At 39.9% G+C, this 16,390-nt stretch overlaps 1 protein-coding gene across 2 annotated transcripts; it reads left to right on the top strand.

Annotated features, from left to right (window-relative positions):
• Positions 1-2,109: 2,109 nt before the first annotated feature.
• On the top strand, positions 2,110-14,653 carry Zmym1 (zinc finger MYM-type containing 1). Of its 2 annotated transcripts, none has more exons than XM_051188823.1 (6): positions 2,110-2,320; positions 6,173-6,347; positions 9,806-9,956; positions 10,721-10,855; positions 10,990-11,027; positions 12,280-14,653. In XM_051188823.1, the coding sequence occupies exons 1-6, from the start codon at positions 2,118-2,120 to the stop codon at positions 14,572-14,574; spliced, it is 2,997 nt and encodes a 998-aa protein (XP_051044780.1). In that variant the 5' UTR covers positions 2,110-2,117; the 3' UTR covers positions 14,575-14,653. The 2 variants fall into 2 exon arrangements, with proteins under 2 accessions (XP_051044780.1, XP_051044781.1); XM_051188824.1 differs by lacking the exon at positions 2,110-2,320 and adding an exon at positions 3,458-3,475.
• Positions 14,654-16,390: the final 1,737 nt, after the last annotated feature.

The raw sequence follows: 16,390 nt of genomic DNA, 5'->3' as shown, positions 1-16,390 counted from the left end.
GGATAATACTTGAATCCCAGCCAAAAGAAACTTAAGGAATAAAAAATTTGAACTTGTGCTGGTGTTACGTCAGCGAGTGAGTTCCTAGATTCAATCCCCAGTATTGCCCAACATATGATGAAGGTGCTGGGTGTTGGGGGGTTGTTTGGTTTGGATTTTCAAGACTGGGTTTCTCTGTGTAGTCCTGTCTGCCCTGAAACTCACTGTGTAAACCAGCCTGCCTTTGACTCAGAGGTCCTGCCCTTGCCCGGGACATCACCAGCAGGTGGTGAAGGTGCAGTATTTTTAATGTAGAGGTCTGAGGGTATCTTGGAGTAGTATTTACAGGTGAGAATTTTACTAGCTTTCTTGGAGTACAGTATCAGCATTCTTTTCTTTTTCTGTTTTGGTTGCTTTGTTTCCCTGTTTAACCCTTTTTTGAGACAGGATCTCATTACATAAACTCAGGTTGCTCTAGAACCCAATTTCCTATTTGCTGATAGAGCAATCTTATAATTGGAGCACACAGGTCTAGGCATGTCTCCTTTGTGCTTGCATTGTGAGTGGTTTGGAATGGAACCCCAGGGCTTTTGCCCTTATAATCCTTAGACAGGAAAGCACTTTAAAGGGGCTTGTTATTTTATCTGTAGGGTTAGTGCATGAAATTTGCAAATCAATGCTGGTTGTGAAAACTTAATCCCAGCAGGGAGGAAGAAGCACTTGGATTTCTTTAGTTTTCAAGGCCAGCCTGGTCTACAGAACGAGGTCTAGGACACCCAGTGCTTCACAGAGAAACCTTGTCTCAAAAAAAAAAAAAAAAATTACAATCCACAATTCAAAAAGGATTGGTACAAGTTTATAATCTCCCCAGTTAATACAAGGAAATGTAACTATATTAACCCAGGTATCAGAAATAGCAATTTTCTGTGTTGTTGTTATACACCACTGCCCAACTAAAATAATTTTTTAGTTGGGGAGGGTGAAAGGAAAGAAACCAATCCAGCATTGGTACTTTGAAAAAGCTTAATGGCAAGTTGTTTTTCCACAAGATTGCCTTGTTTAAAAACACTTACTCAAAAAAGAAAAAGCCAGGCATGTTAGTGTATGCCTTTAGTCTCAGCTTTCATTAGCCACAGGCAAGAAGATCCCTGAATTCCAGACCAACCTGGTCTACATAGTGAGACCCTGTCTCAAAACAAACACCAGGCTGGATAGACGGCCCAGTGGTTAAAAACATTGGCTGCTTGCTCTTCCAGAGTACCTGAGTTCAATTCCCAGCACCCATATGGCAATTCATGGCTGTCTGTAACTCCATTTGCAGGCGATCTGATACCTTCACACAGACATATATGCAGGCAAAACACCAATGCACATAAAATTAAAATAAACAATTACTTTTTAAAAAAAAGTGCCAGGTGGTGGTAGCATGTGTCTTTAATCCTAGTACTTGGGAGGCAGAGGCAGGCAGAGGGAGGCCAGCCTGGTCTACAGAGTGAGTTCTAGGACAGCCAGAGCTGTTACACAGAGGAAACAAAAACAAACAACAAACACATAGCAACCATAACTTGGAGTTCAGTCCCCTTACACAAATCATTGAGCACACTTCAGCTTAATATCTCATTTTCTGTTGAATTGACCAGTTGCCTTGAAGACATTTTGTACATATTTTCAGTTCTCTATTTTCAGAGTATTGTCAAACCCAGCAACCCAAAATTTAGGAGAAAAGAAACTTCATTTTCAAAAAAATTTTCAGACAGTGGTAATGGGATTAATAATGTTTTCTTGAAAAACAAAATAGCCAATTTAGTTATCTTTTTGGTTTTGGTTTTTAGTTTTTTGGGTTTATTTGTTGTCTTGTTTTTTGTATTTTGCTTTGTTGAGGTAGGATTTCTCTTTATAGCCCTAGCTACCCTGGAACTTACTCTGTGGACCATGCTGGCCTCAAATTCAATGCTGGGATGTGCCACCACTGCCCCGCTAGTCTAGCTACTTTCTAAAAATTGCCTTTGAATATTATACTTTTGTGGGTTGGGTTTCGTGTCTAGAAATCTAAACTAAATGGGTGCATACGCATGTAAATGAAAACACTGTTTTCTTCCTATCTTGTTTCTAAAGCTCCACAGTTGATATCACTTGCCATGAATAAAATGCTTCCTGCAGTTCCAGCCACAGCTGTCCAGCTTTCCTGTTGTGGTTGTAAAAGAGTTTTGCAGGAGGGGCAGACTGCCTATCAGAAGAAAGGGTCTGCGGAGCTCTTCTGCTCCAGACTCTGCATCAATGAATACACGTCATCCACCATCTCACCAGCTCCCATCAAGAGGATGTGCTTAAACTGCTCAAGGTATGTCATTCTATTATGTCTTTTGTTGTGCTACATGGATCTAATCAGAGTCTTGGTCACAGTTTTATGCATTTGCATCTTCTCTGAAGATGTGTCACCTTAGTGAGAAGAATTTGCTTCTGCTTCCAGTTCCTTTCTTTAATAGATCACTCAGAAGTAGTTTTGGTGGTGGTTGAGAGGTTTAAAGGCATTTGTTTTGTTAGATAAATGTGAGAATTATGAGCATTTATTGGTATGTTTTCAGTGCTCAGATTGTGGATATGGTATGTTATCTACACCTCTTTTTTTGAATCAGGGACTCAACTCTCAAGATTATTTTCTCATGTTTGTTGCCAATCTCCTTAGGGTTTCTTGTCTTGTTTTGAGACATGGTTATACTATGTAGACTTTGGCTAGCCTGGAGCTCACTGTGTAGAGCGGGCCAGACTTGAACTTACAAAGATCCTTCTGCCTCTGCTTTCCAAGTGCTGGGACTACAGTAGTGTGCCACCACATTGGGCTGTCTGCACTTACTTTAATAGGCACATAAACCTTTGTATAGGATTGATTCAATTCCTTACTTGGCTAGTGCTTTCAATGTTGTCTTTTGTTTCAGGTCCTGTTTTATAGAAGTCTACTTTATCTTTGCTTTTTCTTTTCTCCTCCTTTTTTTATTTTTAAGATTTGTTTTGTGTATGAGTGTTTTGTATGTCTGTGCAGTATATGCGTGCCTGGGGCCTACAGAGGCCAGAAGAGGGCATTTGATCTCTTTAAAACTGGAGTTACAGACAGTTGTGAGCCATCATGTGGTTTGCTAGAAATCAAACCCAGGTCCTCTGCAAGAGTGCTCATTGCTCTTAACTTCTGTGCCACCTTCCCAAGCCCTCTCTTTGCTTTCCCAATCTTAACAGTACTATACTATATCTATCACTGATTTCCCTTTTAGCTGTGGGTTCCAGGACACTCTTCTTCAGCCTGCTTTCTCTTTCTGCAGAATCATAAGCCTGGAAGGGACATTAGAGATCACCCAGTGCAAACCTTTTCTTTTGGTTTTGAGGAAACTGAGACCCTGAGACGTTAAGACACTGTGTTGCTATGTTTAGCATATATGCACTCCATTTCTTCAGCCCCAGCTTTGCTACATGTCACGGGCTCATGCAAGAAAGAATTTACTGTGTAAGTTGTTCTTTTAAAGCATAACAATCAGGTATGAGCAGAAGTAGGAGACAACTTTGGTTATTACAAATTGTAAATCAGTTGAAAGATGGTAGTCATACTTAGACTGGAAGAGGCTGTCATTGTTCATAGTAATGACCTATGTTTTTATTGAGACTTCTTACATTTATTTATCTTATTTTGCATGTTTGAGTGTTTTGCCTGCATGCATGTATGCATGCATGTATGTGCATTACATGCATGCCCGCCTGTATGTAATCAGAATAAGACATTGGATTCCCTGGAGCTGTAGTTATGGATAGTTATGAAACAACATGTGAGTGCTGGAAATGAGCCCAGGTGCTCTAGAAGAACAGCCAGTATTCTTACCCACAGAGCCTTCTCTCCAGCTCCCTTATTGAGACTTGTGAAATTTTTTTTTTCCTTTGAGACAGGGTTTCCTGGCTTTCCTGGAACTCACTCTATGACTAGGCTGTCCTGGAACCCAAAAATATGCTCCTGCCTCCTCTGCCTCCTGAGTGCTGGGATTAATGGCATATATCACCACAGCCACAATTGTAGTCGGAAAAATATAAATCATTTTTAAGGTTTTTTTTTTTTTTTTAAAGAAATGATTTATCATCTTTTTAATTAATACTTATTGGAATAAAATGAAGGATAACTTTGAAAATGACATTTAAAATACTATTAGAAAGAAGAGACTTGTTATTGAAAACTATTAAGATATGTTTAAGAAGCATCATTTTTACACTTCAGTATTAGAAACAAAAATGAAATTCTAAAGAGAGTCATTCCAGTCCAAAATAGGCCAGTTCACTAATGTTTAATTTATTTATACCAGCCAGTTCACACCTGTACTCAGTTATTTTTAATTAACTGTAAGGATCCCTCTAACATAGTTAGCTTTTCTTTTTCTTTTCGTTTTGAATTTTAAGTTTTATTACATTTAAAAAAAAAATCACACACCAAAATTAACCAGACCCAAAGGCTGTACAACTTAGTGAACTTGTATATAGTGGGAATAACAATTAAAAACAGAAGCTATGGAACTTCCCATTGAGTTTTACTGTATATATATAATTTTTTTTTTAATGATTTAACATTATTTTATGTGTGTTGGTGTAAAGTTGTCAAATCCCCTGGAACTGGAGTTACACTTAGTTTTGAGCTGCCATGTGGGTGCTGGGAATTGAACCCAAGTCCTCTGAAAGAGCAGCCAGTGCTCTTAACTGCTGAGCCATCTTTCCAGCTCCCCAGATGTATTTTTTTTATATGCTTATCTAACATGGAAAATTAAATACATAACAAGCCGGGTGGTAGTGCACGCCTTTAATCCCAGCACTCAGGAGGAAGAGGCAGGCTGATCTCTGTGAGTTTGAGGCCAGCCTTGTCTACAGAGCTAGTTCCAGGACAGTCTCCAAAGCCACAGAGAAACCCTGTCTGGAAACACACACACACACACACACACACACACACACACACAATTGATTAAGCTAGAAACGACAGATACAGCTTTTCTAAAATTTCTAACTTTTACTTATAAGCTCGGTGGTAAATACTGTGAGTTGTTTTCCTTGAAATGGCAGCCTTTCTTCATTTTTCAAGAAAATAGCTGCCCTATGTTCACTGCTGGACAATAGTTTAACACATATTCAAATAAAAATGTTTTGTGAAAAAGATGGCTATGGTTGTAACTCAAATTTCTTATATTTTTGGTTGTAAGCCTAGCCTTTAACAGTTGAGCCATCTCTCCAGCCCTCAAATTTCCTATATAGACTTTGTCTTGAGGCAGTAATCAACCATTGATAGATAAGACAAGTGCTTTATGTTCCATTTTATGACTGTGTTGGTTAGTTTTCTATCAGTTTGACATGTGCTAGGGTCATCTGGGAAGAAGGAACCTCAATTGAGAAAATGCCTCCATCAGATTGGCCCGTAGACAAGGGCATTTTCTTAATCACTGATTGATGTGGGAGGGCCCATCCCACTGTGGTGGCACCACCCTTTGACAGGTGGTCCTGTGTTGTCTAAGCAAGCAGATTGAACAAACTATGGACAGCAAGCTAGTAAGCAGTATCCCTCTGTGGTCTCTACTTAGTTTCTGCCCTGACTTCCTTCAGTGATGGATTATGACCTGGGAGTAAACTGAAATAAATCCTTTTCTCAGGAGTTGCTTTTGGTCATGGCCTTTATCAAGGCAGTAGAAGCAAACTAGGACAGTCACAGAATACCTTCCAAATTTATTTTTTTGTGTGTGCGGGTATTTTGCCTGCTTATGTCTGTATACCAAGTGTATGTATTGCCCCTGGAATCTAGAAGAGGACACTGGATCTTCTGAAACAGGAGTTATAGACAGTTGTAGGCTCCATGTGGGTGCTGGGGATTATCAAGGTTCAGATTGAAATAACTTGAAAATACTGTTTTATTAACAACATCCTTCATTTCTGAAACTAAATTGGCTTATTTTGTTTTACAGTGAATGTATGGCAAAAGGATCCCAAGAACTCACTGCCTAACTAGCATAGCCAAAAACAATGACTCTAGCTCCCAATTCTAGCCTGGGTCAGGATAATATAGAGAGCAAGAGGGGAAGATACCCAATGTCCTGCTCTGGTCCGCTCATGTGCACACACAGAAACTCATACGCTACTTCATATATTTATCATCCTGTTAACAAGCATTTGTTGTTGTTTTTAGAGACATTTTAAATCTGAAGGATATGAAGAATGTCCAGTTGAAGGACAGTAGCTGCAACAAAAACTTTTGTAGCCAATCTTGCCTTTCATCATATGAAGAGAAAAGAAATACATGTATTACCATGTGTACTGATAACACTTTGCTGAAGTGCAGCATGTGTCAGAAGACATCTACTGTAAGTGTTGGTGACTTTTAACATTTAGAAGGATTCTAAGGATTCGGTTTAAATGTTGTTGGTTCTGTTGTTTAGTCTTTGAGTAATACCTACTTTTCAGATTGTATTCTGCTGCCAGCTTGATTATGAATTGGTATAAGAACTGTGGAGCTTACTGTTACGTAGACTGTAATCTGTGCCACATACATACTCAGGTGGAAGTGCAGGCTCCATACTGAATAGTGCAGAGAAAATAGTAGTGCATAGAAGCAGGTGGGCAGAAAGAGCTGCTGTGCCCTCCATCAGGTAGTCTCTGGTGCGTTTGGTATCTGGGAAACTCTTGGATAGTTGATGAAATTGAAAAAGACTTTTACAGTTCCTATAGGAGGTGCTTCTGAGATCAGAGAGGCTACCCATGCTGTGGTAGACTAAGTGAGATGAACACAATTACTGGTCTGATCCTGTCTATGAAATAAGACTAATACACATCTTGATTGCTATGTGATGCTCTGTAATCCCAGTAGTTGAGGGACAGAGGCAGGTGGATCTCATCAAGTTTACCAAGTTCCAGTCAGGGATACATAGTAAAACCCTGTCTTTTTTTTTTTTTTTTTTTTTTTTTTTTAAGTTTAGTTTAGTGGGTCATTGGTAGCACATGCCTTCAATCTCAGCACTCAGGAAGCAGAGGCAGAACCAAACAAAAGAAACATAAAACTTGCGGGGTGGTAAAGATATTGTGGCAGTGGTGGCTCCCAGCACTTGGGAGGCAGAGGCAGGTTTACAATGGTCTATAATGTGAGTTCCTGGAGAGAGGGAGAGAGAGGAGAGAGAGATTGAGATTGTTTTGCAGTGCTGTCTGCAGAATGCTTTCACTCAAGCAGATCTGATCTGTATAACCAAGGTCCACACTGGCCAGGGCTACTTGTCTCAAAGAAAATAAAATATTCATATTAATAAAAGATGATTAAAATTAAAATTAGCCTCTGAGTAGCCTTGGCTGTCCTGGAACTGGCTGTGTAGACCAGGCTAGCCTGAAACTCAAAAATGTGCCTGCCTCTGTCTCCCTAGTGCTGGGATAAAGGTGTGCACCACCATGCCTGCCTTGTTCTCAATGTTTGTTTTTTGAGACAGGGTTTCTCAGTGTAGCTCTGGCAGTCCTGGAACTTGCTCTGTAGACCAGGCTGCTCTCAAACTCACAGAGATCTGCCTGCCATTGCCCCCACCTCCAAGTGCTGGGATTAAAGACGTGGGCCACCACCACCCCGATTTTGTTCTTATTCTTTTAAGGGTTAATTTATTTAGGAACTGGAGAGGTGGCTCAGTAGGTAAGAACAATGGTTGCTCTTTCAGAAGACCAAGGTTCAATTCCTAGTACCCACATGATGCTCATAACCACTATATAACAACAAGGGATCAGGTGCCTTCTTCTAGACATACATGCAAGCAAAATGCTTATACACATAAAAATAAATCTGATGACCTGAGTACAATCCCCAGGATCCACATGGTGGAAAGAAGGGGTGTGCTGACTCTGAATTGCCCTGTTGACTTTCACTTGCATGTGGTGATATTGTATGCTCCCCACACACATTCAAGGAAATGAATGGTAACAAGTTCGTTCACTTCTGTTTATGTGCATGGGTGTGTGCCTGCACATCTGCATGTGCACCACATGCATGCTGTTGTCCTCGGAGGGCCAAGGGGTGCCGTACTCCCTGGAACAGAAGTTACAGGGAGTTGTGAGTAATTCACCATGAGTGCTGGGAAATAAGTTTGGGTCCTCTGGAAGAGTAGGAAGTGCTCTTAACTGCTGAGCCATTTCACCAGTCTGCTTTCTGACTCTTCTATCAATATTCTCATCTCCACAGAAGAAGAAACAGTTTGTTTTAGTTTTCTTTGCCCTGTGTCCCACCATTGCTTTCAGGAGTGTAGAAAGACTAGATGACAAAACTCTTCAATTTACAGTCTTTCCCTTTGTTCCCTACTCTTTACTGAACTTGCTGTGCTTGCTTCCTGTTTATATGCTGCTTTATCACAATGTGTTGTGATTTTTTTTTTTTTTTTCTTTTTCTGAGAAAGGATCTCACTGTAGTACTGACTGTTCTAAAACTAACTATGTAGACCAGGCTGGCCTCTGAACTCACAGAAACCCACCTGCTTCTGCTTCCCAAACTGGGATTAAAAGTTTGCAGCATGCCTAGCTATGCTTGGGATTCTTTTTTCATTTTGTTTGTTTCTTTTTCTTTTTCTTTTTCTTTTTTTTTTTTTTTTTTTTTTTTGGGGGGGGTGGTTTTTAGAGACAGGGTTTCTTATGTGGCTTTGGAAACTGCCGTGGAACTAGCTCTTATAGATCAGACTGGCCTTGAACTCACAGAGATCCTCCTGCCTCTGCCTCCCAAGTGCTGGGATCAGAGGCATGCACTACCACAGCCCAGCTGTTTTTATTTTTCAACACAGGCTTTTTCTGTGTAACCACCTTAGTTGTCCTGGAACTGCCTTTGTAGACCAGGCTCGCCTCGAATTCACAGAGGTCCGCCTGCCTCTGCCTCCTGAATGCTACAGTTAAAGGTTACCAGAGAGATGAGATGATGGTTCAGCAGTAAGAACACCGGTTGCTCTTCTAGAGGTCCTGAGTTCAGTTCCCAGCAACTAGATGGTGGCTTACAACCATCTGCAAATCTGGTGTCATCTTCTAGCCTGCAGGAATACGTGCAGGCAAAATAAATAAAGAAGTCTTTTTTTTTTTTTTTTTTTAAATGCTGGGTGATGGTGACAAACACCTTTAATCCCAGCTCTTGGGAGTCCCAAGTGCAGAGGTAGGCGGATCTCAGCCTATGCTTGTGAATCTTTACCATGAAGTTAACCTAGAGCAGTGGGTCTTAACCTGTGGTTATGACCCCATTGAGAGTCCCATATCAGATACTCTGCATATCAGAAATTTACATGTCAATTCAAAACAGCAAAATTGCAGTTATGAAGTAGCATTGAAACAGTTTTATGTTTGGGGGTCACTATAGTATAAGGAACTGTATTTAAAAGGTCACAGCATTCAGAAGGTTGGGAATCACTGTCCTAGAGACAGTTATTGCCTCAGTATCTCAAATAGTAGATATTAAGTACCCTTTTCAGTCTCCTTCAACCTGGCAGAAGGTTTTCTTGAGCTCATGTTCAAGGATGATGTACTGAGTAAAAAAACTATAATTAGACATGTGTTCTTGTTCAGTAGGTTTTAGTTGCCTGGGATAATAAACCTCTTTTGTGACCTCTCTTTTCATTGCATATGCATTACTATTAAATGATGGATAGTTTTCTGATAAACTTTATCAAATTGCTTTGTCTTCTCATTTCTAAGGAAGTATAAAAAGTTGTTAGTGTTTGTGATATTTCAGCTAAAAGCAGTTACAGTACTTATGCTTAGTGTTTTTGCATTGCATGTGATAATACCAGAAATATGAATATTATTTTTAATTTCTGAACAGAAACCACCCAGAATACTTAGATCTTTTCCTTGCAAAACACTGAACTTCTCAGATGAGATGATTGTGATTACTAATGACTTGGGGAACATAGAGGTTCTCTGCTCTGTTTGTTTTTCTTCATACAACAGTGCTGTGATGGACTCTTCAACAGGTAATACCAACAACTCCAAAGCTCTACTAAGTACTGGGAGACACAGACACCCTTTGCTTTTAATTTATAACTGACTAATTTCCATATTAGAGTGACTTAAAATTCCGAGTGAGTGGTGAAGAGATGGCTTAGCAGCTCAGACTTCTTGCTGGAGGCTGGAAAGATGGCTCAGGGTTTAAAAGTGCTGCCTGCTTCCAGGTTCTGAGTTCAGTTCCAGCAACCACATGGTGGAGATCTGGTATCCTCTTGTATTATAAAGGCATATATACATTCAGAACACTGTATATGTGATTAATACATCTTAAAAAAATAAATAAATACTGCTTTCTGCTCAATCATGAGGATCAATTTCAGATCCCAGCACCCATGTAACAATATTCACCTTACAAATAAAGAAAGAAAAAAAGGTTCCACAGGCAGTGGTGGCACACATCTTTAGCCTCAGCATAGGAAGGCAGAGGCAGACAGATCTCTTAAATTAGAGGCCAGCCCGGTTTACAGAGTAAGTTCTAGTACATCCAGGGTACAGAGAGAAACTCACAAGCAACCAAACAAAAATCCAAACAGACTGGTAATGTAGCTCAGTTGTCAGCCCTGTGTTCCATTCCCACTACTGGATAAAGTGTGATTATGCACTTAGACTGTATGCTAGGCAAACATTCTCCGACTGATTTATAACCCTTAGCACAAAAACACTTACTATTAAATGGTACTTTGGTTTCTGCCTGGATTATATAACAAGGATTTTTGTTTATTTTTGTCAGTAAATGTTTCCACAGTACACAAAGCTTCAAAAGGAAATCATTCTCCAAGGAAATACCCAATTCCAGTTATAAGCAATATAATGTCATTAGTAAATGATCATGTTGACCTGCTCATGAACACTGATCTATTACAAGGTAAACAGACATTTGACATAAACAATGTTTTGTCATATTGTTGACTCTGTCTGTTTCCTGATAGGAAATAAAGCTGTGTGAGCTTTTGATACTATTAAAGTATGAAATCTTGAATATATGCTTTATTTCAACAGGTTCACTTTCTTCTATACCTACAAATGCCACTATACAAGTAAGTTTTAGTCTAGTTCTTTTCAGTTTTAAACATGGGGTGTGTATATGTGAGTGTGTGTGTGTGTATGTGTGTGTGTGTTTGAGACACTGTTTCTCTATGTAGTCTTGGCTGTCCTGGAGTTCACTCTGTAGACCAGGCTGGCTTTGAACTCAGAGATCCACCTGTCTCTTCCCCCACGTGCTAGGATGAAAGGCATGTGCCACCACTTGGCTCTTTTACATGGTTCTTTAAAGTTTACTTAGTAATATGTTTTGGTTTGTTTGTTTGTTTTTTAATTGAGACAAGGCTTCTCTGTGTAACACTCTAGAAATCACTTTGTAGACCAGGTTCACCTCAAACTCACAGAGCTCTGCCTGCCTCTGCCTCCTGAGTACTGGGATTAAAAGTGTGCACTAACTATTGATACATTTTTATATATGTAGCTGGAAAGATGGCCTAGCAGTTAAGAGCACTGACTGCTGCATTAGCAGACCTGGGTTTAGTTCCTAGACAGCCACGTGGCAGTCCACAACCATCTGTAATTCCAATTCCAGGGGATCTGAGAAGCCTCTTTTTGCCTCTGCAAATAACAGGCACATAAGTAGTGCACAGATATTCATGCAGGTAAAATACCCATACACAACAAAAGATGTGTACTGTTGTTTTGCCTGCATGTATGTAAAGATATCAGATTCCCTGGAACTGGAGTTACAGACAGTTGAGTTGTCATGTGGGTGCTGGGAATTGAACCTGGGTCCTCTATAAGAGCGGTCAGTACTCTTAACCACTGAGCCATCTCCCCAGCCCTAGACAAGATCTCACTATGTAACTCTGGCTGACCTTGAACTTTCAGAGATCTGCCTTCCTTTGCCTCTAGAGTGCTGGGTTTAAAGGTAGGTGCCACCATGCCTAGTTTCCTTTTGAGTAAATATTTCTATTCATCTGATTAATAAAAAAAAAAAAAAAATTGTAGCACACCTTTAATCCTAGCAATTGAGAGGCGAAGGCAGGTGGATCTCTGAATTTTAGGCCAGCCTGGTCTACAGAGAGAGTTCCAGGATAGACAGGGCTGCACTGAGAAACCCTATCTTGAAAAAAAAGAAACTATATCTTGTTCTGCAGTTTTGTACCTAGAGCTCCTTTAAACATTTAATGCTGGATTTACGTGGTGAATAATTGTTAATGTCTCTCATTATATATACAGTTTGTTTGGTATTTTTATTATTTGAAAACTATTAAACAATTATTGTTTTATCATTTTTGTCCTAAGAACTCACCCAATGAATCCAGTAGTCGTGTTGGTAATAGTGTGGAACAGCCAAGCCTTCTCCCGTCTTCATCGGTGCTCTTTGAGGACACAGCCGGTCCCAGTGTGGAAGCACAGAACAACAATGGGTCAAACCAGGGACACATCATAGAATCTATGGAAGTAAATGATAGACCTTGTTATCCAAAGTCTACATCCACAGTTCAAAAACTTAAGAAAGAATCACAAAGTATTAGAAAATCTTGGCGCTCAGGTTCTCATCATTTGAACCCCAGTACTAACAATGATGTTGCATTCTGCTATTCTTGCCACTTGTTCTACCAGAAAAATTTTAGCTGCCAGAGAGAATCATTTGCATCTCAAGGAACTGCTGACTGGGAGAAAATGCTAGAAAAATTCAGGAAGCATGAAGAAAGTGAGGTGCATTTAAAGTCACTGAAGTTTTGGAGACAGTACCAGTTTCTGGATGAAATGCCACATGATGATTCATCTGTTTATTCAAAACATGTTGAGGGGAATAAAAGGTGCCTAAAGCTCATCATTGAAAACATCTTATTTCTTGGAAAACAATGTTTGCTCCTAAAAGGAAATGACCAGTCTGTCTCGTCCATTAATAAAGGCAATTTTTTGGAATTACTAGAAATTCGAGCGAGAGATAAAGGAGGAGAAGTGTTTCGGCTTATGAGTTCACATGTTGACTTCTATCGTAGTACACAAGTCCAGGAGGAGATTATTGAAATAATAAAGGCTGAAATCTTGCAAGATATTGTGAATGAAATCAATGTCTCCTCAGCTTTTTCAATAATATGTGAGGAGACAACTGATAGTGCCACTAAAGGACAGCTTTCAGTGTGTGTGAGGTACCCACAAAAAACCTCAAGTGCTGTCCTTGTTAAAGAAAGGTTCCTGGGGTTTGTTAATATTGAGAAGGTAACTGCAGCCCCTGTATACAGGCGTATCAAAGCTTACCTGCAGCAGGTCGGAATTGATTTTAGTAAGATATGTGGTCAAGCCTATGATAATGCCACGAATTTCAAAGTAAAATTTAATGAAGTTGTAACAGAATTCAAGAAGGAAGAGCCAAGAGCTTTATATATACATTGTTATGCACATTTTTTTGAATTAGCAGTCATTAGTTTTTGTAAAGAAGTAAAAGAACTCCGAAGTACACTAAATGCTCTCAATTCTTTGCTCAACACTGTTCGTATGTCAGGAGAAATGTTGGCAACTTTGCAAGCCAGGTGTAAGCTAAGTCAAAATAAAACTTGTAAAAAACACTCATCACAGTCATGCTGGACAGCCCATGATCATTTGTTACTGTCTGTGACGGAGCGTCTTCCGGAGATCGTTGAGACACTGAATGCAGTGTCTTGTCATTCCTCAGGCACAGCTGTGGCCGACCAACTGAATGATCTGTTGGCGGTGGTTACCAAGTTCGAGTTTATATTCTGTTTGAAATTTCTTTATCGTGTACTCAGTATTACAGGAATTCTTTCTAGAGAGTTCCAAAGTGAAACTGTAGACATCTTTTCTTTGTTTTCAAAAATAGAAGCAATTTTGGAATGTTTATCTTCTGAAAGGAGTGACATGTACTTCAAGAGTATCTGGGATGGAGCAGATGAAATATGTAAAAAAATAACCAGTAAGGGTTTTAAAGTTGAAAAGCCCTCTTTTCAAAAAAGAAGAAAAATTCAGAAAATAGTAGATCTTGGCAATTCAGAGAGTATGTTTTGTCCTACTTCAGCACATGAACATTATAAAATTAATATTTATTACCAAGGTTTGGATAGTGTATTAAGAAACTTAAAGCTATATTTTTCAGAGTTTGACTATTGCAAAATGAAACAAATTTCAGAGCTATTATTTAAATGGAATGAGCCCTTAGATGAAGCAGCAGCAAAACATATTCAAGAATTTTATAAGCTCGATGCAGACATTATCCCTGAACTTAGATTTTACCGGCAGTATGCAAATCTCAACTTTGTTACAGATTATGGTTCTTTAAGCTTCATTGACCTTGGCTGTTTATTTAGTCAGCATGGTCTCCACAATAATATTCCTTGTATCTCAAAACTGTTACACATTGCTTTATCTTGGCCAATTACTTCAACAAATAATGAAAAGTCATTTTCCACACTGCCTCATCTTAAAGCATACTTACTTCGTACCATGGGACAAGAGAAACTTACTGGCCTGGCTCTGATGGCTGTTGAGCAAGACCTGGTAAATAGATTGATGGAGCCTGAAAGACTCAATGGGATTGTGGAAAAGTTTATTAATCAAATGAAAGAGACATAAGACTTGCAACTTCAAACTCAAAAGAATTTTGTGTTTTTATTGGAATCCTAATAAAGTTTTGTTTGTTATTTGTTCTTTAGATAGAGTTGCCTGCGCTAGTCTTGAATTTGTGAGCTCCAGTAACCTACTTTTACCTAATTTTTCTCTGGTTGATAAACTTTGTGTTAGGCACATGTACATTTAACACAATTTAAATTACTGAGCAATTATTACATACCATGTACCAGATACTATTAAGTAGCAGAGAATTAGTATTCTGGAGTTCAGTGGAACTTAGTTTTCTTTTTATGTTTTGTTTTTTTCCAGAACAGGGCTTCTTCATGTAGTCTTGACTGTACTAGAACTAGCTCTGTAGATCAGGCTGGCCCTGAACACGGAGATCCACCTGCCTCAACCTCCGGAGTACTGGGTTTAAAGGCATGCATCACCATTGCCCAGCTTATTGTGTACTGATAGAGAGACATGGAGTGGCTTTGAGCTTAAGGTTTGAAATACAGGGTAAAGGACTAGGCAGTGGTCATCCTTTAACACCTGTTTTAGCTCATTCCAAGAGGATCCAGGGCTGAGAAGTAGAATTTAAGCAAAGCTGGGTTCAGCTATGTGTCTCTTACCTATCTGCCTCATTTTAAAGAATAAAGGCAAGAAGTTTAAACATGGTATCTGACCATCATTCAGGATCAGGGAACTCATTCCAGGTTCTCAGAGAATCTCCAGCACTTCACCTGACCTTTGGGCCACCAGTAGTCCCTTGGTCAATCCTGCCAAAGGCAGCCTAGAGGGAGTCTGGCCCCCAAGCCCTCTGAGGTACTTGTTAAGAAGGAAGAGGGCCCCTGGGTTACCAATATAGAAGGGATTCTGCTGAGGTCGGCATTCCTTCTGGACTGGACACAAGAGTAGGGTCTCCTACAAGCCCCTAGAATTGTTCTGTGATCTGTGTGTTTCCCTTGGCTCTCCTCTACTCCTGAACTGCACCTGTGCTGCCAAGTGCATCTTCAGCCTGCATGTCCTCAGGGTGAGTGTGAGGTGGGACAGTTTACTGGTTCTCCAGTCGTGGTCTGCTTAGTCTCATTCATCGCCCAAACTCATTCATCCCCTGTGGTTTCTGCAAGAGGTCTTTTGCTCTGCTCTACTACTAACCACCCAGTCTTCACTCTAGGTGTAACACACCCTGCATTCATTTGCCTTCATGGACTTAGCAAAGGTGAGCATCTCAGACTGAGGCTGCCAAGAGGATAGGCAGGCAGGCACAAGGCTATGTCTTCAGCTGTGAAATCCTGTGACTCTCCAGGATGCAGGAAGGAGCTCCAACACTTGGGGTTCTAGGGCTGATGACTGGCATGAAGAGAAAGTTAGAGATAGGCCATCATGTACATTTCTTATACTGAGGAAAGCAGTTTTTAACATGTTACTAGGATAAAATGCAAGAATTAGCCAGGCAGTGGTTGTGCATGCCTTTAATCAGAGTGCTAGGGAGGCAGATGCAGGTCAATATCTGAGTTCAAGGACAGCCAAGGCTATGCAAAGAAATCTTGACTTGAAAAAAAAAAAACAAGAATTAACTTTACCCAGCCACACATCACTCACCACAGCCTTTTCTAGGATACCTAATGTAGAAGTGGACATAGGGGTTGAGGTCATATACCTCTTATACTTTATTCAGAGCCCAGCCATACTTTAACATTTCTATCATGTCTACCTTTCTGCATTGTTCACTGCTGTTATCATTCCAGGGCACTCATTAATAGCTGCTTGTTGGAAATAGAAGTTGACCTTACATTGAATGTTTTTTCTCTGTACTTTTATTCTTTGATTATTG

This window comes from Phodopus roborovskii, unplaced genomic scaffold (genome assembly GCF_943737965.1).
Source record: "Phodopus roborovskii unplaced genomic scaffold, PHOROB, whole genome shotgun sequence".
Taxonomy (NCBI): domain Eukaryota; kingdom Metazoa; phylum Chordata; class Mammalia; order Rodentia; family Cricetidae; genus Phodopus; species Phodopus roborovskii.
Note: the sequence above shows the minus strand (reverse complement) of the source record. Positions and strands in the feature narration are given on the sequence as shown.

What these genes read in the sequence shown, in the direction of transcription:
- Zmym1 (XM_051188823.1), top strand. Translation starts at nt 2,118, where the DNA reads ATGAATAAAATGCTTCCTGCAGTTCCAGCCACAGCTGTCCAGCTTTCC. An exon ending in TGTGTCAGAAGACATCTACT is followed by an intron (nt 6,348 to 9,805) that starts GTAAGTGTTGGT and finishes ATTTCTGAACAG; the next exon opens with AAACCACCCAGAATACTTAG. An exon ending in GAACACTGATCTATTACAAG is followed by an intron (nt 10,856 to 10,989) that starts GTAAACAGACAT and finishes TTATTTCAACAG; the next exon opens with GTTCACTTTCTTCTATACCT.